At 38.4% G+C, this 27126-nt stretch overlaps 2 protein-coding genes and 1 long non-coding RNA gene across 4 annotated transcripts; 2 read left to right on the plus strand and 1 right to left on the minus strand.

Moving 5' to 3' along the window:
- Window positions 1-10: 10 nt before the first annotated feature.
- LOC129749790 (uncharacterized) lies at window positions 11-10713 on the minus strand. The gene is made up of 3 exons (XM_055744873.1): window positions 7142-10713; window positions 2992-7079; window positions 11-2933 (listed from the first exon to the last, which is right to left on the minus strand). The coding sequence occupies exons 2-3, from the start codon at window positions 4309-4311 to the stop codon at window positions 2652-2654; spliced, it is 1602 nt and encodes a 533-aa protein (XP_055600848.1). The 5' UTR covers window positions 4312-7079; window positions 7142-10713; the 3' UTR covers window positions 11-2651.
- On the plus strand, window positions 663-2482 carry LOC129749792 (uncharacterized). 2 transcript variants are annotated; one of them, XM_055744876.1, is made up of 3 exons: window positions 1026-1154; window positions 1210-2040; window positions 2130-2482. In XM_055744876.1, exons 2-3 carry the CDS (start codon window positions 1210-1212, stop codon window positions 2355-2357), a joined length of 1059 nt encoding a protein of 352 aa, XP_055600851.1. In that variant the 5' UTR covers window positions 1026-1154; the 3' UTR covers window positions 2358-2482. The 2 variants fall into 2 exon arrangements, with proteins under 2 accessions (XP_055600850.1, XP_055600851.1); XM_055744875.1 differs by having other exon boundaries at window positions 663-2040.
- A 13039-nt stretch (window positions 10714-23752) lies between the features above and the next one.
- On the plus strand, window positions 23753-24672 carry LOC129749793 (uncharacterized). The gene is made up of 2 exons (XR_008738162.1): window positions 23753-24316; window positions 24372-24672. It is a non-coding gene; the product is annotated as an uncharacterized LOC129749793 (long non-coding RNA).
- The last annotated feature ends 2454 nt before the right edge of the window (window positions 24673-27126 follow it).

The raw sequence follows: 27126 nt of genomic DNA on the forward strand, positions 1-27126 counted from the left end.
CTTTGCCAGACTATATGAAATTATAGTGTCTATACGATGTTCTTATGAAAAATAGAAGAAACGGCATTGTGAAAAAATGATGAACACATTCATTCATAGCATCAGTTTTTTTTCATCATCTAACAGTACGAAGCAATCGCCAGTTCATAGTTATTATAGTTTTCCTTCAATGTCAAATGTTATTGTTATCTCCGGAATGGTAAGTTCGATTTGATGTTTTTGGTGTGAACGTTGAATATGTATTAGTAAACTAAAATACATTATTTGTTTACTTTTCAGCAAGCTGATCGGCAAAAAACGAAAGGTCGAAGATTAAGATGCGGCAAAAAAAAAACTTTGATGGAGCCGTCTGTTGATGCGCTGCTGATGGTGACAATAAAGGATTTAATTTTAAACGAATTTGGCAAACAATAAAGTTAATGTTTTCAGCACGAAATATCAAGAATTTTTCTTATTAGAAAGTGATTTACTGTTTCCATAAGAATCTCTTATGAAAACCAACAACCTCTCATTGAAGTAAGCGTTCATCTTCAGAATTCATTCGCGTCATAAGACAATCTTATGAATTTCATTAATTTTTCTTATGGCGCCACTTCATAAGAGAATCTTATGGCATACATAATAGTATTTTTCTGAGTGTGTGGTTTCTTGCTTACTGTCAAGTTTCGTTTAATTTGTTGATGCATCATGAACGGAATTTATCCGGGAATGAACTCAAGCACGTGCGTTGCTAACATTGAACAGACCTAATAATCGCAGATGAACTCTTTTGTTATCACGCGGGGAATGTTTGCCGAAATAGTGCTTCCTCCTCACGGCAGTATTAAATTTGTGAAGTACTTATGAAAACCCATTTGAAAGGAGCTCCAATACATTATGAGTTTTGATCAACTGCCACCGGAGATAGTAGATAGGATATTCGATTTTCTGCCGCCCGATCGTCAAAGGGCTTTTTCAACAGTGCTCCTACGATGGCATTTGAGGGTAGCTTGGAAGGCCGTTCTATCTCTATCGTATCTGGCCGTTCGATATGGCGGGCAAACGGAGGAATTGACCAACGCAACACGAAGATACCGCAACTTTAAGATAAGCTCGTTACGGTCCCAAAGTGATTTCGATCTGCTGAGAGATCTTGTCCAAATAAGCAGTGAAAGGTACACGGTACACAAGTTCTGTTTCGAGTTTGTGACTTGTGACTTTTTTGAGCAGATGGTTCGAGAATTTCAAGACTGGTTTAGTACAGCAGTAGTTTTGAAAATCCAGCTCAACGATAATGAGAGGTTTCCAAGTGAAGTCCTGTCGAGTTTCAAGTTCGTGCAGGAGTTACATCTAAACAATCTCTCGGATTCTGCGGCAGATTGGAGTTGCGTATGGGATAGCATGAAGGCACTCCGCTCACTTACGGCCTACATGTGTTGGAATTTCAGCGACGCTGCCCTTGAATGCTTTATTGCATCAGTTTGCAAGAAATGCAAATTGTTGAAGGGTTTCACGATTTTTGCCACCGATTGTATCAATGTAAGCCCGATCGCCAAATCGTTGATAAACTTAGAGAAACTAGCCCTGGTAGGAATGATGGTTGCTCTCGAGCCATCTACTTTAGTATTTCCAGCACTTCGAGAGCTTCATCTTGATCTGGAAATATTTCAATCGGATGAGATTTACCTATCACTGGATGCTCCCAAGCTAGACTACCTCAGAATACCCAAGAAGAATATCCCGCATATTCACTTTTCCAACAGCACAAAATTTACTCGCCTTACCACCTACGGGGATTGCATGGAAACGCCTTACCCTTGGTTTCTGGAGACGGAGGAACTAAAAACAACAATTCACGAACCGTCAAATCAGGAAGCAATCCTTACCGAGATGAATCTCTTTCCGAAAATGGCACGGCTAGCGGTTAAAATCATGTCTAAGGAATGCACAACCCACGTGCCGAGTGCGTGCACATTCCAGAACATTAGGTCCCTTTACATTAATAATTTCATCCTGTCTATGAACTTTTTCGTACAAATTGCCGAAATGAAACTGCTCGAGGTACGTATCGATATTTGCCGTAAAAAACACTAAACAAATGTGAAACAAACTTGACAAATTTAGTATATCGATTACTTACCTCATTTCAGCGCTTTATCATCGAGGAGTGTAACTTTCTGTTGGATGTCCACAACACCGGTCTGTTAGATCTCTCGCAGCTGCACCATTATCGCGTGAAACGCGTTTCGATGCCCCGGACAGTAACGGTATTTCCCGTGATCGCCAGCGGGCAACCTCCGATCGTGCTCGTCGATCGATTGCGCACACATCTCTGGCGCGATGACTTCTACAACGTGTTTAGTTCCCAGTGGGATTGAAGAGTCGCCCTGGTTCAGCCTCCCTCGTATATAATTGTTCATGCTCCCATTGCTGTGTGAAGGTTTGTTGTCGAAACAGTTGTCTTGTTATGTCAGTATGAAATATGAATTTCGAATACTTTTCATATGTGTTTTCAATTTGTCATTTTTAGAATTTCAACCAATGCCGAAAATTAGAGAGTCCAGAACTTATTTAAAGCTTTAAAATTTCTTTCAAAGTTATTGTAGATGTTCAAATTTATGGAAATTTATTTCCAACTTCGGTAACAATCTGTTACAAAGCGAAGCAAAGGCCTAAAGAAATTTGTCAGATAACGTGCTAAACTGAGTTGCCCACCATGCGCTGCAATCATTCGCCCAATCAAAATTATCTATGAATTCGTACTTGGGCTCGCTCTCAATGTGGATTGCATCCTCTGAAGCCGATGAAAATTCGAATAAACAACTGCTAATATTTTTCTTGGAGTGTACGTTCTCAAAATCTACTGCGCAGATATTGGCCGAAGTAACATTTGATAAAACAAGAGACTTTTCTGCATTCTTACAACGTACAGTACATCTCAACAATGATAGATGCTGAAAATAAACCGTAATTTTAGTTCTTCTATCAGTTGATATAAAAGGTTCACCTTACCTTCAAAGCCCTCCACGTGGCAATCCTCTCAAAGCATTTCATCTCCATTGTAAGACCCATAATCGCTAGGCGACGAACATTCGTGATATTAGCAGGCAAATCATCAATATTAGCGAAAATTGAGATATTTTTCAGCGCTAGTTGCGTCACACTAGAGTAGTTGTGCAGAAAGCTAGATAACAGAGCCTTTAAAGCACTCGTTGAATGCGTTTTCTTGATTTGTATGCAAAGCTTGGATAAACAGTCGTTTTGTTGTATAACAAATTTTTCGAGTATGTCTAGAGGAAGGGACAAAACTTGCAGTTTGGGAGCAAAAATATTAATGATACTGCTATCGTCACACAAATTTACATTTATCAATTTGAGCACAGTCAAACGTTCTAAACAAATTGAGGACAATGTGGCTAAGATGTTCATATCAGATAGCTCCACGTGATTCAAAACCTCCGATAAACGGAATAAGTTTGTTACGTTCAATTGGGCCCTTTCGTGATGTTCGGCATACATTACACTTATGACAAGCTTTTTGAGATTTTTAAATTTACTAAAATTATTTAGTATGCTTATTTCCGCTGGATGTATCGAAAGCCAAATCGTTTGCAAGTTATTCATAAAATTCAAATATGACAGTTGATCACCCACAAAGTTTACTATCATAATGTGTTGAATGGTTTCAAAACTAGTATCACAGAAAATATGTTCAAAACATTGACTAAATATTCCTAATCTACATTGTATGCGTCTCAATTTGAGGCAACTCGAAATTTTGAGATTTGCGGAATAACGAGAACTGTCATCGAAGTGAACCGAATCTAGGTTTTGGGCTATAATTTTAATACTTTTTCGACTTTCCCCGAGCAAGCTTTCAGCCCACTGAAGTGTTTTTAAGCAGGGTATCTCTAAGAGATAATCTTCCTCATGATTGGTAAAATACTCAACGAAACGATCGTTTATTTCAACGTGCAAGAATTCCAATTGCTCGAACCATCGCTTATATCGTTGGTAGAACCGGAACAGATGGTCATATAAAAATCCATTCATTATGAGATGTTTCGGAGTCTGGGAATCAATCAACAATGGAAGCACCGATTCTGACTCAGGTACTATGTCAAGGGCCAGATAGTTCCGCGTGAGTTTTTCTATCACATTTTTGTGATGTAACATTTTGGAGTTCACTTTAAGACGGCCCTTACGAACAATCCAAGGATCGGCCATCTGTTTGCAACGATGACAAATTTGTGAAATTGTGAGAAGCTCATTGAACGGTAACAATGATAGAATTATTTGGAAAACTTCCACCGGAATATCGAGTAGACCCATCTGCAGAGCGCTATGATTTGTTTATCACCGCGATACCGTGAACCGAGACCAATTTACTGTTATATCGACGAAGCATCAACACGGAGGAAGGAAGAAACAAAACAAAAGCCCGATAACCCTGCACACTCATCTGGCGCAACCCCTTGTAGTGTAGTTTTGACCCGTTATCGGAAAAGACTGGGTTAACTCCTTTTTCATGTAAAGTCCTTGTACCCCTTATAGTGTACACAGCATGTACGTCAAAGCAGAGGTGAAAATTAGTAATGTAAGCATGTAAAATCTACACATTATTTTGGAAGCCCGCTCTGCGATGTCAGCCCTTTGATGTTAGCCCTTAAAATGTCAGAAGTATGGAAAGAAAATAATAAAAACAAATCAGTTAGTTTTGAATTTCTGTATTCGGCAAGGAATCATTTTCATGCTCCTGTTATAGAATAGGAAAATATTCAATCAACTCAATCTATTGAACTGATCTTTCAGCATTAACCGATTCATTGAATCGTCGAACGAGATCGGTTACGGCAGAAAGAGTTCTATATTCTGAATGACAAGTTAAAAAACTACCCTTTATTTAGTAAGCCAGCTTTTCTAAATAATGTGTAAAATTGACTCGAGGAAACGACACTTTTTTTGACAGATCTCGGCTGTTCGCAATAATGGGTCAATTTTACAAGTTTAAGGTGTTGCGCCAAATGAGTGTGTGAAATTTTCGAATAAAATTCATTTACACACTCGTTTTCAATTAACAATCTAGGTTACTGTTTCAAACAGGCCTATGAAGTATTCATCGAATCCCATGTAAATGGAAATCAAAAAGTTGGAATCGCACATCTGGTGAATTTTCTGCACACTCGATGAATTTTGCCGCACACTTGGTGAATTTTGTGCACACTTGATGAATTTTGCCGCACATCTGATGAATTTTGCTGCACATCTGGTGAATTCCAGCGCACAATAATTCAGTGTGTTTTTCTCGCGTTTTAAATGAATACCCGCATAGCTAAAAACCATACTATGCATCTTTCGAATTATTCGGTTCTGATTACATTAATAGTTACGATTTATTTTAGGTCACTGCTTATGTGTCTTTGCTAGAAACGAGTAAAAACCATTTCTTAAAGATAAGATTAATCTTCCAAAAAACTAATTGAGTAATTTTGGCAACGCGACGCTAAGATAAAAAATTATGCCTGGAAGATACAGTTAATAATCATGAATAATATTCGATTATTTTAGCAACGCACCCCAAAATTTTCTGCTGTCACTTAACACGTGGTTGAATTTTTGTGCAGAATACAAATTTTTCTCGCTGATTCGTTCGTGAAAATTTCACGCTTTCGAGAGAATTCAGAACGGAACAGCACCGGTTCCGACGGTGCGATGGATCGATTGGCGACGGCGCCAGTTCCGGTTGTGCGAGGGTAAGTACTTTGATTTATTTTTTGGTAATTTTTTAGTTTTCCTAATTGAAAATTACTTTTTCCAGTCGCAGCTAGCCGGATGTCTCCGGCTCCACCGGTTCCAACGGGGCGAGGGTCGGTAGTCCACAACAGCACTAACAAGGTCATCAGCACAATCACGAAACTTTTTACAGTGTTTTTACAGTGTGAAGTGTTTTTTTTTCATTTCAAATAAATTATATTTTTGTGATGTAAATAAAATGCTATAAAAACAATTTTAAAACTGATTTTCTTTTCGATAATTTAATTTTAATAATTGTATCTAAAGGACACGATATATTATATCGTAATTTTTTTATGAGAAAACCATTAAGTGAAGATTCCACGTATGATACAACTTGCTCGGATGAGTAGAAAAAAGCAAAAAAATTGAATGGTTACCCGCATACTAAAAAACCATATCTCAAACAGTCTATACGATACATCTACGGTTTCAGAAATAGTGATTTCAACTGTAAACGTAGCTGTTCTATCAAACTTTACTTTGCCAACGATAAGAACGAAATATGAACGTTTATGTGAAAACGTGATGGTATCTGGAAAGGTTATAGAATGATATGAACGATTCCCGAATACGAAAATATTGTAACACAACAGTTCCTGTAGTAGTTATAAAACGATTGGAAACAGTGTAAAAAAACGTTAATAAAATTATATCTGAAACCATAAAAAACATTGCACTTATCTTGAATTCCAAAACGACGGTCTGCTGAATATGGCGTTAAGTTATGTTACTGTTTAAAACTGTTAAAACTTCTATATGGAGACACTGTTTTAGCAACAGTTAGGGAATGGTTTATAAAACGCTTATGGATAACGTTTTCAGGGCATTGAACTGTTTCTAGAATGAACATGTGTAGGCATATTTTTAACGGTTTGTCAAACCGTCAATCGAACTGTTACGGAAATCGAAATGATCATTGTACGAACCGTTTGTACTAAGATTACTGTTTTTTGAATGGTACCTCATATAACGTAACCATTGAAAAAGCTTTTAGATTATATCATTAAACTGATAAGAAACGTTACAAAAATACTGTAATACTTACAGTGAGTTTAAGAATAAAAAACGCTTGTCAGTAAGGTCTCAATGAAATATAACGATACAAATATTTTTGATAAATTTCTTTATTCATTGTATTTATTTACTTCACATTTTAACACTTGCACCTCATGTGGCACTTGCACTGTTACCCACCTTCGAAATAACGAAATATATCGAGTTTCATGTCCCTGCTGTTTAATTCCATGTCGCAATCGGCCTTTCCTCTGAATGTAAATAAGTGCCTCAGGAGCACTCCCAGGATGCTGAAAAATGCAAATCGATTACTTAAAATTTATCAACACACGAAATTATGTTTAAAGCTTACCTTCATTAGCTGTTTTCCAATAAATTGCATCTTTTAAAAAGTGCCCAATTGATTTTCGCCGCAATAAGAAAAATTTTGGAACAAAAATGGCTGACTTGAACATGTGCTAGCAGCTGTCAATATTTGCTTAGCTCCGTTCAATGATGAATTACAATAAATGTTTAATTATTAATAATGGAAACCAAATGATTTATGATACCGTTTTTTTTTTCTAGATCAAATTTGAATGTACATAGAACAGGTCTGTAACATTTGACAGAAGGCATGAACGCTACAGATAACGGTTCGAGATCTTTTGTACGATTATTGATAAAACTGAAGTAAATCGTTGAATGGTATCTTTCACCTTTTCAGAAACCATCACATTTTCATATTAATGTTCATAAAAGATTCTTATCGTTGTCGAAGTAAAGTTCAATATAATAGCTACGTTTACAGTGACAATCACTATTTACACAGCAGTAGACGAATCGTAGAGACTGTTTGAGAATCAGTTTTTTAGTATGCGGGTTACCTTCAATTTTTCTTTAATCGTAAAACCGAACTCGAACCGTTACACATACCGTTCATCCTTTCTGTCATAAATGAACGAAACGCCCTGTCAGAGATGCCAGATGCTTTTGTACAAAAATTAGTACACATTTACGAAAATAGTTTTAATTTTTGTTATTTTAATGATACTAAGCGAGGGTCAGAAATGCATGTTAAAAAGCAACCAGCAATTACAAATTTGATGTGTAGGCTAGCTTTTAGGAATTATGTTCGTCAAGTTATGTCGTAAGACGGAATACTATGTAAATAAATAATAATGTGTAGGCTAGCTAGCATACATGAAAACAAGCGAAATAGAAACATCAAAGTTATGAATCTTTTTTATTTCATGTTGGTACAATTTTGAAAAACCGCTCTAGCCGGCACCACTGGACAGGACGACAACTGGAAAAGAAAAAAAAACAAAAACTTTTCGTCTTTCGTGTTCCCTCAGTTCAACTCCCAGCCAGGGATGCCAGGTGTTGAGGAGTAAAAATCTGGGCAATATCGAAAAAAAGTCTGTGTTTGTCTGTGCACAGGGAAGATCACAAATTTGATACTAAATAAGACATTTGATGGTGCGTGTGAGCGGGGGGAGGGGGGGGGGGGAGGCTTCTGTGGTATTCAGGTTATTATCGCGCTAAGAACACTGTTTCCTACCACGCATCATGTTCATCTTATTAAAAAAGAATTTTTAATGAATGCTTGGTGAAATACCAATGAATACAAGCGAGATTTCAGTCTAATCTGGCACTTACGGATCAAATCCGATGCATAGATCTTCGTTTCATCACTCAATTTTGATAATCTGTAAAATCTGGGCACTCTCAGCAAAAATCTGGGCAAAATCTGTGTCTGACCAATATCTGGACGAAGGGTCAAAAGTCTTGGTTTTACAGACAAATCTGGGCACCTGGCAACCCAGCTCCCAGCACTCAGCAGAAGCAACAAAAAAGCCCTCTCGGATCAGGGTCCGACAGACGGATAAACATTTTTTTTTAAAAACCGGAAGAAGGACACCAGCGATGTTCGTAATTGGTAAGTTTCTTAAACATTAGATATGTATCGATCCAAATACACTAAAGAAGTTTATTTTTTATTGCAGCGCCGGGAGCTGGAGGTGTCATCAATGCTGGGAAGATTCCCGTACGTCTTTTAATCTAGCAGCTACGCCAACATCCCGCCCGTGTGATCAAAATTAAACCACCCCCTGATGGAGGAGCTTATATGTATGTAAATAATGACGTTCAAGTGAATAAAATAGAAATTCATAAAATTTAAAAATGAGTTTATTTTTTTAAAGAAAATTTTCTTTTGTGTGTGTGTGCGTGCTACTTGCCCTTACTGTTCAGAATACGGTACGCATAACGTTCGAAGAACGTCATTTCGAATCGTTCTACAACTATTACTGTTAATGTTCAGTTACAAGTAAATTTTAAGAATAACTGTAACAACAACAGTTCGATGCACAAAAACGTTATTCATGAGTGGTTTTTGAACGTTAGCGCAACTGTTTGCAGAACAGTTTTCCCATATAAGAGTTTGAACAGTTTTTAACAGTTACATAACCTAACAACATATTAAAAATACAATCAATTCGGAATTCACGATTCATGTAATGTATTTGACAATTTCTTTAATAGTTTGCCTAAAGTTCTATCTACGCCTTATCAAATCGTTTTGCGATTGTTTTAGAAAACGTTTGGTTACAATCCTGGTTTATGCGGGATACTCTACTTAACGACCCGTTACCTGTATCGTAAAGTGCGTCCAAACGATTCCATTTCATGGAAAAATGATAAGCCTTATCTTACATTAATAATCCAAAACTATAGAATAAATCTTTCGGGTGTCTCGGGAAGAAGATAATGAGAATAGTCATTGTATAATACTGATTTATGCGGGTACTTCATACCTGTGACATCAGAATTTAATATTTTGCATTTTTTCGTTTAAAATTCGATGTTATTTTAATTTTTTATAATGTCAATTTATTTTCTCCTCTCTTAAACCCTATAAACCTTTTAAATCTGTCTTCGTATTTGCACATCTTTGGACTCATTGGATGAATTTGAAATGGCGCAAATGAACTTCCAGAATTGCACAGCTTATGCGTATAGCTGCAGGTATAGCTTTTGCGCTTTTGGGGTTTTGCACGCTCTTCTGTTTAAACTCAAAATTAAGTATTTTTGGTTCAAAACAGCACTTCGGTGGCTTCCCTCAACTTTGAGTTTGACTGGGCAATAGCAAAACTAAGTTCTGATAGGCATACTCAATACTAAGTTCGGCAGCCGAACTCGGATTTATCCTTTTTTCGAGGGTAGCTGTGTTGGGCACCACTGAAGAATGCGCCCCCCTCGATAAGGTTGGGTAGAAACGCTTATGTGTAGTGTGGGACAACGACAACGAATGTCAGACGCAACCCCAGGGATGCCAGGTGTTGAGGATAAAAAATCTGGGCAATTTTGGAAAAAAGTCTGTGTGTGTCTGTGCATAAGGAATATCACAAATTTGGTACTGAACACGAATTTTTTCGATGCGTGTGAGCGAGAGGGGGGGGGGGGGGGGTGTCTGGTATTCGGGTTATTTTCGAGTTGAGAACCATATAACTACTACTGTTTCCTATCACGTACCATGCCGAAAAAAATAAGTTAATGAATGATTGGCCAAATACCCATGAATACAAGCAAAATTTACAGTCTAATCTGGCACTAACGGATCTTATTCGATACATGAATATTGATTTCATCACTAAATTTCAAAAGTCTGTAAAATCTGGGCACTCTGACCAAAAATCTGGGCAAAATCTGTGTCTGACCAATATCTGGACGAAGGGTCAAAAGTCTTGGTTTTACAGACAAATTGTAACCAGCCTTCTGCTGTTTACAATTAAAACTCTGCTGCTCGGGTCAACTGGATTGATGTCAAAAACAATTGTTATATTTTTTTTTATAAATTGTTCTTAAATTCCTAAACCCAGATTACAACATTGTACTTCACTGTTAAGTGTTTGAGTTATGTTGTATTTTGTGTTTAGTAGTCTTGGGTTGGTGTCACCATTAGTTAGTTTGTTTTTCCGTTATTTATTTATCGTTAGTTTTGTTCATATTTAAATGTTTATTTATTTTAAAAAAAAAAAAAAGTATTACTTAGGCTCATGAAAAAAATTGTTTAATTATTTGTCAAATAAAAATTTAAAAGTAAAATATAATTACTGTTGCATGAAGGGAACATCGCAATTCAAATTTTCAAATTTGAATGTGCTATAAAAAATTAAAAATAAAAACATAGAATTGAAAATCATATTGACACCAACCATAAAACCAAAATTGTATTGCTCCTGTCACCGAGAAGGCGTGTCAACGATGGGGACAGGATTTGGGCGGATATGAAGGAGATGGAAGATGGGCCGAAGAATATATATATGACCCCCGACGGTACATGAGGTCTCTTCTTGGTATTCGATCAAACAGTTCGGGAGCGTGAATTTTAAGCGACGTCGCGTTTAGAGTTGTCAAACCACAAATTTGTGACTCTAGCAATAATAATTCCCCGTGGACCTTAAAAACGAACCGCGAATGTGTAAATGGCCGAAGTTCCATCGTGAAGTGCAAATTACTTCAGTGAAATTCACAAATCCGTAATCTGAAAGTGAATTACGACCACTCCAGTTACCGTAACAATTCCCACACGTGTGTTCAAAGTTCACCTGGGTTCCGCTCTCCGAACATTACTGGGCAACGCCGGTCTCCGCCAACATAGACCCGTTTAGCCTTCGAAAACGATCATCACGGGTCTCCGTCAACATAGACCTCGTGCTGATCGGCCAAGAAAACATCACAGGTCTCCGTCACCATAGACCTTACTGGCACCCGATATTTGCCAGAAAAGCAAAAGGTGCAGCAAAAGGTCTCCGTCAACAAAGACCTACCTAGTTCCTGAAGAAGTTCCCGAAACGTTAACTCACCGTAGAATTACCATCCTGGTCACCAACCGTCGCCGAAGCCTTACCTGCCATCATCCGCCAACTGCAAGTCCCCCAACGAGTCGACCACCGAGTATCACGGCCGCAACGAGTGTACGAACAACCTGCAAATAAAACCAACAAAAGCGCAAGTACTTACCTTTTCAATCATAGTTTGTCCACACAATCGATACCTAAAATCCTAAAACCAAAAATGATGGGAAAAGAATTTCCCTTGAAAACCAAAAATAAAACCTTTCAATAAAACTTGAAATATGTATGGTCCATCATCAAAATCCAGTTGTTGTGTTCTATTTATTTTGTAATTGATGTTCCCCGAAAGTAAAATTCAGTTTTCAGATCAAATAAGTAAATTTCAATCACACAGTTCATAATTCACTAGTCGCAATAGTTCCACTCGTGCAGCAGAGTTTGGGAAGAAAGTCCCGCCAAAATCGTTAACTCCTGGAGACCATCAGTGAACGCCCAGCCGGGCAATCAAAAACGTTATTAAAGTAGCTTTTCTAGCCATAACTAATTGATACGTTTCACTTGGCGCCCATCGGAAAATTTTTTTTTTATTGTTAAAATAATAGAAAAAAAAAGATCACTTTTTAGGACCAAAAGTGATTTTTTTTTATCGGTCTCCCGGAGAATTTCGATATTTTTATAGTAACAAATATCTTCAATATTAAATCGCGTGTCTTCTCGAAAAGTTTGTCCGGAGAGATTTCTCTTGGGAAGCGAAGGATATTTGAAGGGGTTTATCTTTGCAAATGATGATGTTAATTGCGAACTGCTAATTGATATTAGCCATCATTAGCCAAACTCGCGAACACAGCGATATATTTCACTAATCATTACCATCCAAACAACAGCGCAAACAGAACGAAAAATCAAAAGGACCTGTACATCCAATAAGCACAACTTTTATCTACCTTAATTTGTTTATTTTTTGTAATCCCAACCGCATAATAGTTTAACTAAACAAAAACCTACCGCCTCACAAAAATATCATTCTACCCTTTTCATAATCTGCAATAGTTAAATATTTTATTTCATTTAGTAACAGCAAATTTCGACGCAATGGCAGTTTCACAAATTAATTTCAATCAAGCATTGGAATTGCTTTCCAAATGGTATTACGAATTACGAGCGGAATTGCTTGATGAGGACGAACTCGATCATGAACTCAAATCGCGCGATCTTATCATGCCGGGTACGATAGATTTGTCTCGAAAACGTAAGTTCCTTCGCGATCGATTAAAAGCGGAAAAAGAAGAAGGTTCGGGTTTATCGAATATTGCTTTCAAAGGAGAAGCAGAAATCGAAAGGGAAATTTGTTTTAAAAAATTCGAAGAAATTAAAAAAGACTTAGAGTCTAATGGAGCCGACGCGACAATTAAACGAACATGTTTATCACGACTTGCCCATATTGGTATGCGAGTGGCAGTAATGTTAACTTCTTCTCGTGGCTCACCTAATTTACTTAGCACTATGCAAAATATGTTGGCAGATATTGTCGCTATCATGAGACCGTTTTGTGATGATAGTACCTGCCACACAGAACCCATAGAAAATCCGGTTATGGAAAATGAGAACCCATCTAATCAAATCATCCCATCAGTAGACGATTCCAGGCAACAGTTGCCTATTCTAAATCAGGAAGATCAGGAGTGGATTCATGGCCTTCATTTGCGAATCATGGATCTCGAAGCACAGCTGGCTAAGAAAGCAGAATGTATAAACACAGGAACTCAGACTGATGACAATCATCAACCTGAGGAAAGAACTGTCGAATCGGGACTGATTAATTTATCACTTAACGAATCGGCAAATAATAACATCAATAATCCATTTCCATCAATGTCATCTAATCAACATTTTCAACAATTTCCAAATAGCTATCCGTTACAAAGTCACAATAATTTTCATACTGCAAATGCTAATTTTGCAAATTTTAATTCAAATATGCCACCAATAGTTTCAAATTTTCCACCGGTCACAAATATTCCATCCATCTCAAACCATAGCCATAATTTCAGTCTTAATCCACCACAGAATAAAGTTCCATTTAATCAGCCAGTAAATTTCGCACCGACAAACCATCCAAATCCAACTGGACACTCAGTTCCACAGAATTTTTCTAATACACAACTCAACCCTCTTCGATTTTCGCAGTATCAGATTCCACACTATTCGCGTCACACTCTGCCGGTATCAAAATGGAGCATAAATAAGTACCGAGGTGATGATCAGGGACTAAAACTCAATGAGTTTTTAGAAATAGTAAATGCACTTGCTATTGCAGAAGGAATTTCGGAACCAGAACTATTTGCTTCTGCGGTCCATCTCTTCGAAGGTTCTGCTCTCAAATGGTTTATGACCCAGAGGTCAACAGGATCACTTATGAACTGGCAACACTTGGTTTTCGAGTTAAAACGAACATTTATGCACCCAGATTTAGATGCGTTAATCAAAATGAAAATTTACCAGAGAAGGCAACAGAAAAATGAATCCTTTTATGAGTTTTTCTGCGAAATTGATGGCCAATGTCGAATAATGAGCAACCAAATACCCGATTTCGAAAAAGTGCAAATTTTGCAACAAAATATGCGGATCGATTATAAACGACAAATGGCATTTTTGCCTATTTACGATCTTACCTCACTCGTAGCTGCTGGTCAGAAGTTAGATGCCTTAAACTTCTCTGCGTACAACAAAGTATTTGGTTTAGAAAAATCAATAAATGTAGTTTCGGAAAATGTTAAATTAAACAAGGCAAAGCCGAAAAACGATCCACCCAGAGCATCATCTTCTGGGCAGGCAGCAGCCATCCACTCGGGGCCATCCAATAATGGTCGAGCCAACAATCAAACTTCTTATCACTTTAAAAATTCAGCCAACACAAATCCTCAGCCTGGAAGATCAAATACTTACCATTCCACAAATCTAGCTAACCAGCCAAGCACCAGTGCGGTCAGTGCACCATCTCAACCAGCTCTGACATTGGAATCGGTGGTGCGGGCCCACAAACCAACACCGCCGAATTCGTGTGTAAATTGCGGGAGAGATGGTCATCACTTTGCTGTGTGCCGAATGCCTAAAATCATCGTATGTGGAAACTGTGGACTCAGAGGGTTTCCAACCAACTGCTGTCCCTATTGTTTAAAAAACGGGAGCCCAGCGAACCAAAATCGCGGTTCGGCTGGAGCAACAACGCAAGCGTGAGAAATAACCAACCGTCATTATCTCCACAGTTATTCTGGGAACTCGTTACTGATCAACAGTACGAAAATGAACCAGAAGTGTGTGAGATCTCCTTACCAGAACCCAATGATAACCGCCCATTTGTTTCAATGATTATCTACAACCAAACCGTCCAAGCCCTGCTTGATAGTGGCAGTAGCTACACCATCATCAGTGAGAAACTCTTTACAAAATTAAAATCCAAAAAACTCAGCACTCTTGAGAAATCGTTAACACTAAGATCAGCCAGCGGAGACAAATTGAAGATTCTCGGACAGGTTCATCTCCCTTTTGAGTTTAGAGGAGTTACCAAAATAATCCCCACATTAGTTGTGGCAAATTTAGCGCTAGCCTGTATTTGTGGCATGAACTTCTGGGATAAATTTTCAATCCACCCAACCCGATTAGATCGAGAAGGAGATCTCTGTGAAATTTTAGCCTCAGTAGATATCAATACAGATCCACGGCTCACTGATGAGCAATATCAAGCAATCGAAAATATCAAAACTTTGTTCTTACCCGCGAATGAGGGAAGCTTAACGATTACACCTTTAGCGCAACACAGCATAATAATCTCCGATGAATGGAAAAATAAGCCACCGGTTCGGCAGTTCCCATTCGTAATGTCACCTAAGGTACAAGCATTAGTGGATGTCGAACTTCAGCGATTATTAAAGGCGGGAATCATCCAAAGAAGTAATTCTGATTGGTCCTTAAACTGTGTACCAGTCGTCAAGCCAAACAAAGTTCGTTTGTGTTTGGATGCGCGTAAGATCAATGAGCGCACGGTGCGCGACGCGTATCCGATGCCTCATCCCGGACGCATTTTAGGTCAGCTTCCGAAAGCGAACTTCCTTTCTACAATTGATTTAACTGAAGCCTTTCTACAGGTGTCTTTAGATCCGGGCTCGAGAAAGTACACTGCTTTCAGTGTTCAAGGTAGGGGACTTTTCGAATACACTCGAATGTGTTTCGGACTTGTCAATAGTGCAGCTACCCTAGCGAAAACTATGGACCGAGTATTAGGGCATGGCGAGCTAGAGCCATTCGTTTTTGTGTACCTCGACGATATCGTCGTGGTCACAGAAACGTTTGGGCACCATATTCAAATCCTTACTGAAGTTGCGCGACGTTTACGAGAGGCCAATCTGTCAATAAACGTTGAGAAGTCGCGGTTCGGCGTCGCAGAAATTCCGTTTCTCGGATACCTGCTAAGCACCGAAGGTCTTAGAGCAAATCCAGAAAAGATCCGCCCAATAGTGGAGTATGAAAGGCCGACCACGATAACTAAACTTCGCAGATTCTTGGGCATGGCGAATTATTATCGGCGATTCATCGCCAACTTCAGTAGGGTAACGGCTCCCCTCAGCGACCTTTTGCAAACGAAATCCAAATCCATTAAATGGACGGAAGCTGCAGAGGTTGCATTCGTTAAAATAAAAGAACTCCTAGTGACATCGCCGATATTAGCCAGCCCAGACTTCGATCGCGAGTTTGTTATTCAGACCGATGCCAGTGACGTGGCAGTGGCTGGTATCCTTACACAGCAGCAGGAAGACGGAGAAAAAGTTATCGCGTATTATTCGCACAAATTAACAACACCGCAGAAAAATTATCACGCCGCAGAAAAAGAAGCGCTGGCGGCAATCTTATCCATAGACGCATTTCGCGGATATGTGGAAGGCTACCGTTTCAGTTTAATAACTGATTCGTCAGCACTTACGCATATTTTAAACACAAAATGGAAAGTAGGATCCAGGTGTAGCAGGTGGTCTCTAAGTTTGCAGCAACATGATATGAAGATATCGCATCGCAAGGGCAAAGACAACGTTGTTGCCGACGCGTTATCTCGTAGCATAGCTGCAATCATAGATTCTCCTACTACATCCTGGCATTCCTCTATGATGAGTAAAGTTAAAAATAACCCCGATGATTACGTTGACTTCAGAGTAGAAGACGATATGTTGTGGAAGTTTGTGTCACAACGAAACAATCCATGTGACCAACGCTTCGAATGGAAAATCGTTCCACGAAGTGATGAAATTCCTGATATTCTCAAAACGAATCATGATTCGGTATTCCACACAGGATATGATCGCACGATCGCGAGAATACGCCAGCGATATTATTGGCCCAGGATGGCCACAGATGTTCGCCGGTACGTTCAAGCATGTGGCACATGCAAAGAAGTAAAAGCTCCATCACAGCCAGTAAACGCTGAAATGGGAAAAATGAAATTAGCCAATCAGCCTTGGCAAGTGATATCGATAGATTATGTAGGACCGTTGCCTCGTAGTAAGCATGGCAATCAGCATATGCTAGTAGTATCCGATTACTTTTCAAAGTGGGTAATGATTCAGCCTGTGAGAAATATTAGCAGTTCATCGCTTTGTGCTATTCTAAAAGATCAGTGGTTCTTGCGAAATTCAGTGCCAGAAATCATCATTACGGACAACGCAAGTTGCTTTCTGTCAAAGGAGTTCAAAAGTATGCTGAATCATTTTAGAATAACACATTGGCTGAACTCCAAATATCACTCACAAGCTAATCCAGTCGAAAGGGTGAACCGGATTATAAATGCGGCTATACGTACTTATGTTCAGAACGATCAACGACTCTGGGACACTCGTGTCTCAGAAATCGAAATGGTTCTGAATACGAGTACGCATTTGCCAACCGGATTCACACCTTACTTTATAATTCACGGTCGAGAGTTCACAGAAACGGGTTCAGATTACAAATTATTTCGGCATCAAGAATCGCTAAGTCCTCAAGAATTAGAATCGAGACGGGAAGATATGTTTAAAAATACTTATGAAATAGTCCGTCAAAATCTGCGTAAGGCCTACGAATCTAGTAAAAAAAAGATACAATCTCCGACATAGGAAAACAGCCGTAGCTTTTATGGACGGTCAACTCGTGTACCGGAAGAATATGAAGCAATCTAATGCTGCCGAGCGATATAACAGTAAATACGGGAAACTGTTCCTTCCTTGCCGAATTCGAACAAAAATAGGAACCTCTTCATACGAAATTGAAGATCTAGACGGCAAAAGCCTTGGCATTTGGGCCGCTGCTAATTTGCGTCAATGATAACCGACTTTATTCAGGATGAAATTCCAGATCCGTTTAACTAGAGAAGAAGTATGACATGCTGTTCACTCATGATATTATAGTTCTAATCGGAAAGCATAATAAATCAGTTCTCAAAGAATTCTAAGATCAGTAACCATTAGCTACGTTCATTCAGAAACATCAGGAAAGCCATTGTCCGTCGTCGAATCTGAGATACGCAGACAATCAAGATAGATATCAACAACAAAAAGTCTAAAACCCCGGTAGAGGTGAGTGCGGAGGCGTTTATACATCATCATATTCTGTCAGCCACCGTAGTTCTCGATGTATTTCTGTTTCAAAGAAGTTGGGTAATTCTGAAAGTTTCCACGGGATACCACAGTTAGGTTATATAAAAAGAAATTTTTCAGAGACTTCCCATTTTCCTCAATGATTTTCTGACCAATTCTACAAAGGAAATGGTATTTGAATATTTTATTAGATCCTTTAATAAGGATTCTAAATGTCAAAGTTCTTGTATGAATGTGTAAAAAGAATGAGAAGTGTATGAATGAGAAAAAAGGATTCCGGAGTCCCGCATGAGTGTTTGTATGTATGATATATGAATGAGGATAAGGTAGTTAAAAGTTGTTGATAAAACTCGCCATTGATTGGTATTTAAAAGAAAGGTGTAAAATAATTCTGTCCTTAATAAAAAAAAAGCTGTTCGTTTGCCAACCGATTGGATGGATAATGGTTCTTAAAATATGTTTCTGGTACGTGCAGGAGGTATTAATGAATTTAATTTGTTGCGCTGATGCTTTGGAACACCGGAAGATATCCAGACAACATCTTGAGATTGATCAAAGGCAAACTTCTAGAGAATTTGACAAGAGGCTTAACCTCAGAGAAAAAACCCTCGTTAAGTTTTGGAGCATTGTGCCGTGCTTTGTAACCCCGCTCAAAAAGTTGTTCGAAGATTTAGTGAATCACACTACTTATTCATGTACCTTTCGAGCCAAGGGAGCCGCGGATTAGGGCTTGTACTTCCATCCTGCAATTTTCTCATCAGTACGAGAAAGTCGTTCCGTGCATTGTAACCCCATTCGAAAAATGAACGAAGGAGCAGTTTCATAAAAAAATGACACTGCTTCGGCATGCGCTTATCGAATCAAGGGAGCCGCGGAAATGGATTTACAAGTATTTCTAAGTTACAATGTTCTGAGTACAGGAAAATTGTGGCCGTGCTTTGTAACCCCGTTTGAAAATTGAGCACTAAGTACTTTAGCAGCTCCTCTGCCTAGCATGAAAAATCACAGTACTCGGTAGCGCGCTTATTGAACTAAGGGAGCCGCGGTTGATGGACATTGCACCGCCGTCCATTGCACAATTTTTCTCGGGTTTTTTTTTCCCCCGAGTACGGGAAGATTGTAACCAGCCTTCTGCTGTTTACAATTAAAACTCTGCTGCTCGGGTCAACTGGATTGATGTCAAAAACAATTGTTATATTTTTTTTTATAAATTGTTCTTAAATTCCTAAACCCAGATTACAACATTGTACTTCACTGTTAAGTGTTTGAGTTATGTTGTATTTTGTGTTTAGTAGTCTTGGGTTGGTGTCACCATTAGTTAGTTTGTTTTTCCGTTATTTATTTATCGTTAGTTTTGTTCATATTTAAATGTTTATTTATTTTAAAAAAAAAAAAAAGTATTACTTAGGCTCATGAAAAAAATTGTTTAATTATTTGTCAAATAAAAATTTAAAAGTAAAATATAATTACTGTTGCATGAAGGGAACATCGCAATTCAAATTTTCAAATTTGAATGTGCTATAAAAAATTAAAAATAAAAACATAGAATTGAAAATCATATTGACACCAACCATAAAACCAAAATTGTATTGCTCCTGTCACCGAGAAGGCGTGTCAACGATGGGGACAGGATTTGGGCGGATATGAAGGAGATGGAAGATGGGCCGAAGAATATATATATGACCCCCGACGGTACATGAGGTCTCTTCTTGGTATTCGATCAAACAGTTCGGGAGCGTGAATTTTAAGCGACGTCGCGTTTAGAGTTGTCAAACCACAAATTTGTGACTCTAGCAATAATAATTCCCCGTGGACCTTAAAAACGAACCGCGAATGTGTAAATGGCCGAAGTTCCATCGTGAAGTGCAAATTACTTCAGTGAAATTCACAAATCCGTAATCTGAAAGTGAATTACGACCACTCCAGTTACCGTAACAATTCCCACACGTGTGTTCAAAGTTCACCTGGGTTCCGCTCTCCGAACATTACTGGGCAACGCCGGTCTCCGCCAACATAGACCCGTTTAGCCTTCGAAAACGATCATCACGGGTCTCCGTCAACATAGACCTCGTGCTGATCGGCCAAGAAAACATCACAGGTCTCCGTCACCATAGACCTTACTGGCACCCGATATTTGCCAGAAAAGCAAAAGGTGCAGCAAAAGGTCTCCGTCAACAAAGACCTACCTAGTTCCTGAAGAAGTTCCCGAAACGTTAACTCACCGTAGAATTACCATCCTGGTCACCAACCGTCGCCGAAGCCTTACCTGCCATCATCCGCCAACTGCAAGTCCCCCAACGAGTCGACCACCGAGTATCACGGCCGCAACGAGTGTACGAACAACCTGCAAATAAAACCAACAAAAGCGCAAGTACTTACCTTTTCAATCATAGTTTGTCCACACAATCGATACCTAAAATCCTAAAACCAAAAATGATGGGAAAAGAATTTCCCTTGAAAACCAAAAATAAAACCTTTCAATAAAACTTGAAATATGTATGGTCCATCATCAAAATCCAGTTGTTGTGTTCTATTTATTTTGTAATTGATGTTCCCCGAAAGTAAAATTCAGTTTTCAGATCAAATAAGTAAATTTCAATCACACAGTTCATAATTCACTAGTCGCAATAGTTCCACTCGTGCAGCAGAGTTTGGGAAGAAAGTCCCGCCAAAATCGTTAACTCCTGGAGACCATCAGTGAACGCCCAGCCGGGCAATCAAAAACGTTATTAAAGTAGCTTTTCTAGCCATAACTAATTGATACGTTTCAAAATCTGGGCACCTGGCAACCCAGCGCAACCCCCTGGCAACTTGACAGTTCGGTCGAGTTTCGTGTGTCTGTTTCAAAATCGCAGATGTCGCACTTGTGCCGCTTGTTTACATACTTTTTGAGTCATACATATGGAAAGGGCACACTATTAAATGTGATGCGAATCAGGCAAATTCATAACTTTCGAATGAATAAAAAAAAAGTTTTTACCAAAATTGTTAATCTTATTGAATATTCTACCGATTTATATAATGTGTAGGAACAGTTTTTCTATAAAATGGAAAAAAGTTTTCCTATAATGTGATTGTTTTGTCATTTTAAAATTTTCATATGCATCGCAGCTTATGGCAATCACTTAATGATTGATGCTGATGCATTTATTGTGCTTGAGTGTCTTCAACAGTTTCGGTGGAAGGTAAACTTGTCCCAAAAAACTGCCGGAATTCAGTAAATTATTTAAAGCAGCCCAGAACTTTTATACCTTATGTTGGACACACGAATTAACGCTCTACTCGTTTTCTTGGACTAAACTTTTGAAAACAGATTCACTGCACATAAAACATAGCTAAAAGTTCCAAATTCAAAACTTTTTTTAGTTATTGAATTAGTTACAGAAAACATATTTCAATATGCGTCCTTCCGACATGTTAAGTAGCTCGATTTTCGATTTGACAGAACCAGAGAACCAGGAAAAACTGGCACACGCAATTTGTATGGGAAACGTCAAGTTGCCAGGGGGTTGGTCAGACGTAGAGAACAGAACCCGCATACCAAAAAACTATATCTTGAATAATCAGTACGATACATCTACGGCTCTAGAAATAGTGATTGTTTCGATGAACGTAGCTATTGTTTTAAACTGTACTTCGACAACGATAAAAAAGAAATATGAACGTTTATGTAAATAAGTGACGGTATCTGAAAAGGTGAATGAAGGTTTAAACGATTTACGTCAATTTTAAAAATAATCATAAAACTGTTCTCGAACCTTAACACATAGCGTTTACGTCATATGTCAAACTCACGTCAAAATGACCAAAACGCGGGTCAGAGATGCCAGATGACTCGAAAAAAAAAATTAGCACTGATTTGTGAAAATGTATTTATTTTAAATAAATAAATATATTGAGTAATTTATTTTATTTATTCTAAACAGATACATAAAATGAATACATTTTTGTTGCTAATACAATGGCTTCGTCGTTTAAGGAGTTGTTATTTATCTTTAATGCTACAATCTATTATCTTATCATGTATCAAATAGTAATAAGAGTTATAATAATTATAAAAAGTTCATTATAGAAAAAATCTTTCGATTTTTGATATATCTTATTTGTTATGGACAAAAAATTATAGTTGATGGCGGTGCAACGTTAGATTCAAAATTTAATTTCAAGTTTTATAAATACCAACCAAATCTTTTGGTATTCTATTCTAAATTTTACTCACGCTGTTGAGCCTTGAGTTGAGTTTAACATGTCGAATCTATTAAAAATATTTTTTGTTACTCATTAATTCTCGCGTGAGCTTTCATTACGTCGAATGAAACAAAATTTGAAAAACTGAGATATTCACTAAAAAAGCTTCATTATAACATTATCTACCTATGTGATTGATAAAACAATCAATTTAAACCCTTTTAATATATAAAATTTAAGACTTCCAAAATGACGAATGAAACAAAACCTTGATTGCCAATTTCAATGTTGCTTACGTCCCTTCTTCCAAACGGCGAATGTGCAGAGGAAGAAAAACCTAGCACATTCGCTATGGATTCCATGAGCAAACAAGTGTATACAGGTAGAGGTTTTCAGAATATCAACCTGGCAATGAATATTATTTCAGATTCTTCTTTTCAAGCGTTCTTAAATCGATACTCAAGCAGGCTTTCGAACGCTGTAAAATAATGCAGCAAGGAAAAGAAACCGAACAGCAGCAGTAGCAGCAAACCTATCAACTAACTGCATCAGGCTGAGCGGCAGCAGCCTGTTGCTGTTAGTCACCCAATCACCCGATTCACACTTATATTACGCATTCACTAATAAATTTACCGCTGCACTCGACAACTCAATAAGTTAACATTCACTATGCCGAGAAAATTGAAAATTTACCGGTAATTGCCTCAGAAACATTTGGGCGTAAGTGCAAGTTGAACGAATCAAAGGACGAATGAGACAAATTTCCCCTCCAGCTGGTCGGCAACAGAAAGCTGATCAGCAGCAGCGAGCTGGTTTGACCGATGGCGCACCCGATTCACACATTTCATTATGCATTTACTTACCAATTTACCGCTACACTAGATATTTCACTTATTTAACAGCCACTACGCCGAGAAAATTGAAAATTTCCCATAGTATTTGCATCAGAAACATTTGGGCGTAAGTGCAAGTTGAACGAATCAAAGGACGAAAGAAAAGAGACGAATGAAACAAATTTCCCCTCCAAACGACGAATGTGTTCAGACGTATGAACGATTTATGTTTGAATATGTCGTATGTGCCTATATGATTAAAAAATAGCTCTAAAAATTGCAAAAAATTAAATTCATAATGTGGAATATCTGACACAATTAGTTTCCATGAATATTGCGTATTTTTTGAAGGGTTATCGGCGACGGAATGAAAATAGGATTTGAAAAACACTCTTCAAATTTCAGAAGCGTTTTTCTCGGTTCGGTGTTTCTGTTTCATTCGACGTAATGAAAGCTCACGCGAGAATTATGCTACATTCACAACTCGCGTGAGCTATCATTACGTCGTATGAAACAAAATGTAAAGAAGGAGTTTTTGTTACGAAAAAATATAATACAAAAACTGACATAAACTAGTCGTAACTTAATTCCATTTAGAATATTTGCAGCCTGAGAAACATATTCTATACGTCAGATACAAATTTTAAAGTTGTTTTGATAACTTTTGCAGTAGTTTTCTGTGAATTCTTGGGGTGTTTCATACGACGTAATGAAAACTCACCTGAACCCCCCCCCCCCTTCCCCCCCACTCCCTGCTGAGACGATGAAAAGATAAAATAAAAATTAATCTCCAATAACACTTTTATTTTCACATTTTCATTCCACATTGATACAATTTAAAAAAAACAGTCTAGTTGACATCACTGCCGACAACACAAAAAAGAGGAAAAAGAAGCCTTCGTTTTTCGCGTTTCAAAGTTCCGTACCGGTAAATACCAGCACCAAAGTTTTCTCCGATTGTGGTTTGCCGGACGGCAATCGGCAGCCGCAAATCGGATGTTGAGGACATATATACAGGGACTTTTTCTAGCGATGATCGCAACAGGTAAATCTAATTTTATACATTAACAATAACAAACATAAAAAGGGCTTTTTTTCAGCAACATTTTCGCTGAAGGAGCCATGCATCACGTTGAAAGAAGGAGGAGTGAGGATTCTGGATCCAGCAGCTGCGACAATGTTCCGCCCGTGTGTCGTGTGTAACCTGGTTTAGGAGCTGATGAAAACAAAGTCAGAAGGGTATGGAGTGGTCCTAAACAAGTACTTGTCGTTCCAGGCGGATCCCCCGGAATGGTTAGGTTTTTTCCAGGGTCCTGGTCCGTCGGCCTAGCTGTTTACCAGGCATTCCGTAGCGGCTGTACACCGTTGTGTAAGTACCTAATAAAATCTCAATGAAGATGAGTTGAAAGTATGAATTTATTAAATAAAGAAAATCCGAAAATCCCCAAAATATTTTCATCTTTGTGTGGGTGAGGGTACAAAAAAGCTTTGAGGTTATCGTCTCTTAGCAGTTTAACAATACAATCTTATAGTTTTTTTCAATGGTTACGTTATATGAGGCCATCAAAAAAAAGTAATTTTGGATCGAACGGTTCGTGCACCGATTTCCGTAACAGTTCGATTAACGGTTTGATAAATCGTTCAAAATATGCCTACATATGTTCATTCTAGGAACAGTTTAGTGCGCTGAAAACGTTATTCATAAGCGTTTTATAAACCATATCCCGACTGTTCCTAGAACAGTGTCTCCATACAGAGGTTTTAATAGTTTTAAACATAACTTAACGCCATATTCAACAGACCGTCGTTTTGGAATTCAAGATAAGTGCAATGTTTTTTATGGTTTCAGATATCATTATCTAAACGTTTTTTTACGCTGTTTCTAATCGTTTTATAACTGCTACACCCAAAATTCAGCCTCTGTGCCAATGGCGTGTAGTCAATTACATAGCATCATTGGTACAAGAAGATAACGCGATCGGTGCTGATTCGATTTGCTCCCACCGGCATTAATATCCCAAGTTAACCGAATTGCGTATGTCTGAAAGAAACAAAATAAAAACGCTTTCACGTCCCCCCCTATCGCATCACAAGACGAAGAAGGATGGAAATAAATACCGGCCACCACCAGGCAGCCAGCGAACCGAGCACTGTGCGTGTGAATGTAGCAAAAGCAACAACAAAAACATCCTTCTAATTCAATCCACCAGCAAACAACCACGGCTAAGCTGTGCGTGTGTATGTAGCAAAAGCAACAAGAATATATTCCTTCAATTCACCGGCAAACAAGCACCGGCCAAGCTGCCCGGCTTTAGCAGCTGTGTATATGTAGCGTGTGTATGTAATACCAGGCAGTAAGCAAAGCACAGTTCTCATTCAATGGGTTTCCCGTTTCCTCCACTCCCGTTCCCTTTCCCGTTTCCATCTTGACAAATGAATACCTTGAAAGGAGGCCAAACGCCGGGAAGCCACTGTCGTGCGTTTCTTTTGTGATTGATCGGTGGCAGAATGCCTATGACAAATATCCCTCTTCCTGCATGAAGCTCAAATAGTACACTGGTTAAGATGTCGGTCTGGCAAGACCATATGGTTGGTGATTTGAGTTCGATTCTCCCTACGGGCGCTGTGGTTTATATTTTTATTTTCTTGTTTCTGGGATGAATTATCCAATGGGAACGAAATCCCATAAAATGTTTTTCTTGTTTCGCTTGAATGTAGTGGTCATGCATCATTTTAGTTGGGAGCCGAGTCCTTATGCCAGTTACGGTTTTTCAAACATATCATCTTCGGCACAGTGCACATTTCAGCGCATTATCGGCACAGAGATATGCTAAATAGGCATTGGATTTTTGCAACCTCTTCTATGGGTGTACAGGAACTGTTGTGTTACAATATTTTCGTATTCGGGAAGAGAATTAAAAGTCATCATTTTATGTTAATTGGCAAAAATTCCTAGAAACTTGCACACTATATTTCTTACATCTACCTAATTACTATTATCACAGTTAAAATTCTACTTAAAGCTAGTATCACAGTGGTTATCACAGTTAGTTTCATTTAATAGTGATTTTTATGCTGAAAAGCTGTAAGTAACACAATGAATTGTACCGAAACGAAATATTACATTTTACTATAAAATTTTCTAGAACCACGTGAGATCTGTGAGATAGGTTAGAAGTGACAGATTTGACGAAGTATTATCTTCATTTCTTAAAGTAAGGTAAAATTACCATAAAAATTATACATGCACCCAAAATTCAGCCTCTGTGCCAATGGCGTGTAGTCAATTACATAGCATCATTGGTACAAGAAGATAACGCGATCGGTGCTGATTCGATTTGCTCCCACCGGCATTAATCTCCCAAGTTAACCGAATTGCGTATGTCTGAAAGAAACAAAATAAAAACGCTTTCACGTCCCTCCCTATCGCATCACAAGACGAAGAAGGATGGAAATAAATACCGGCCAACACCAGGCAGCCAGCGAACCGAGCACTGTGCGTGTGAATGTAGCAAAAGCAACAACAAAAACATCCTTCTAATTCAATCCCTTCAATGCACCGGCAAACAACCACGGCCGAGCTGTGCGTGTGTATGCAGTAAAAGCAACAACAAAAAAAACATTCCTTCAATTCAATTCGCCGGCAAACAACCACGGCTAAGCTGTGCGTGTGTATGTAGCAAAAGCAACAAGAATATATTCCTTCAATTCACCGGCAAACAAGCACCGGCCAAGCTGCCCGGCTTTAGCAGCTGTGTATATGTAGCGTGTGTATGTAATAGCAGGCAGTAAGCAAAGCACAGTTCTCATTCAATGGGTTTCCCGTTTCCTCCACTCCCGTTCCCTTTCCCGTTT

The sequence above is a fragment of the Uranotaenia lowii genome, chromosome 2, assembly GCF_029784155.1.
Source record: "Uranotaenia lowii strain MFRU-FL chromosome 2, ASM2978415v1, whole genome shotgun sequence".
In the NCBI taxonomy this organism is placed as follows: Eukaryota; Metazoa; Arthropoda; class Insecta; order Diptera; family Culicidae; genus Uranotaenia; species Uranotaenia lowii.

Coding starts and splice junctions, on each gene's coding strand:
- LOC129749790 (XM_055744873.1), bottom strand. CDS start 4,311: ATGGGTCTACTCGATATTCCGGTGGAAGTTTTCCAAATAATTCTATCA. Junction 2,934..2,991: donor CCACGTGGAGGGCTTTGAAG/GTAAGGTGAACC, acceptor GTTTATTTTCAG/CATCTATCATTGTTGAGATG.
- LOC129749792 (XM_055744875.1), top strand. CDS start 877: ATGAGTTTTGATCAACTGCCACCGGAGATAGTAGATAGGATATTCGAT. Junction 2,041..2,129: donor CCGAAATGAAACTGCTCGAG/GTACGTATCGAT, acceptor ACCTCATTTCAG/CGCTTTATCATCGAGGAGTG.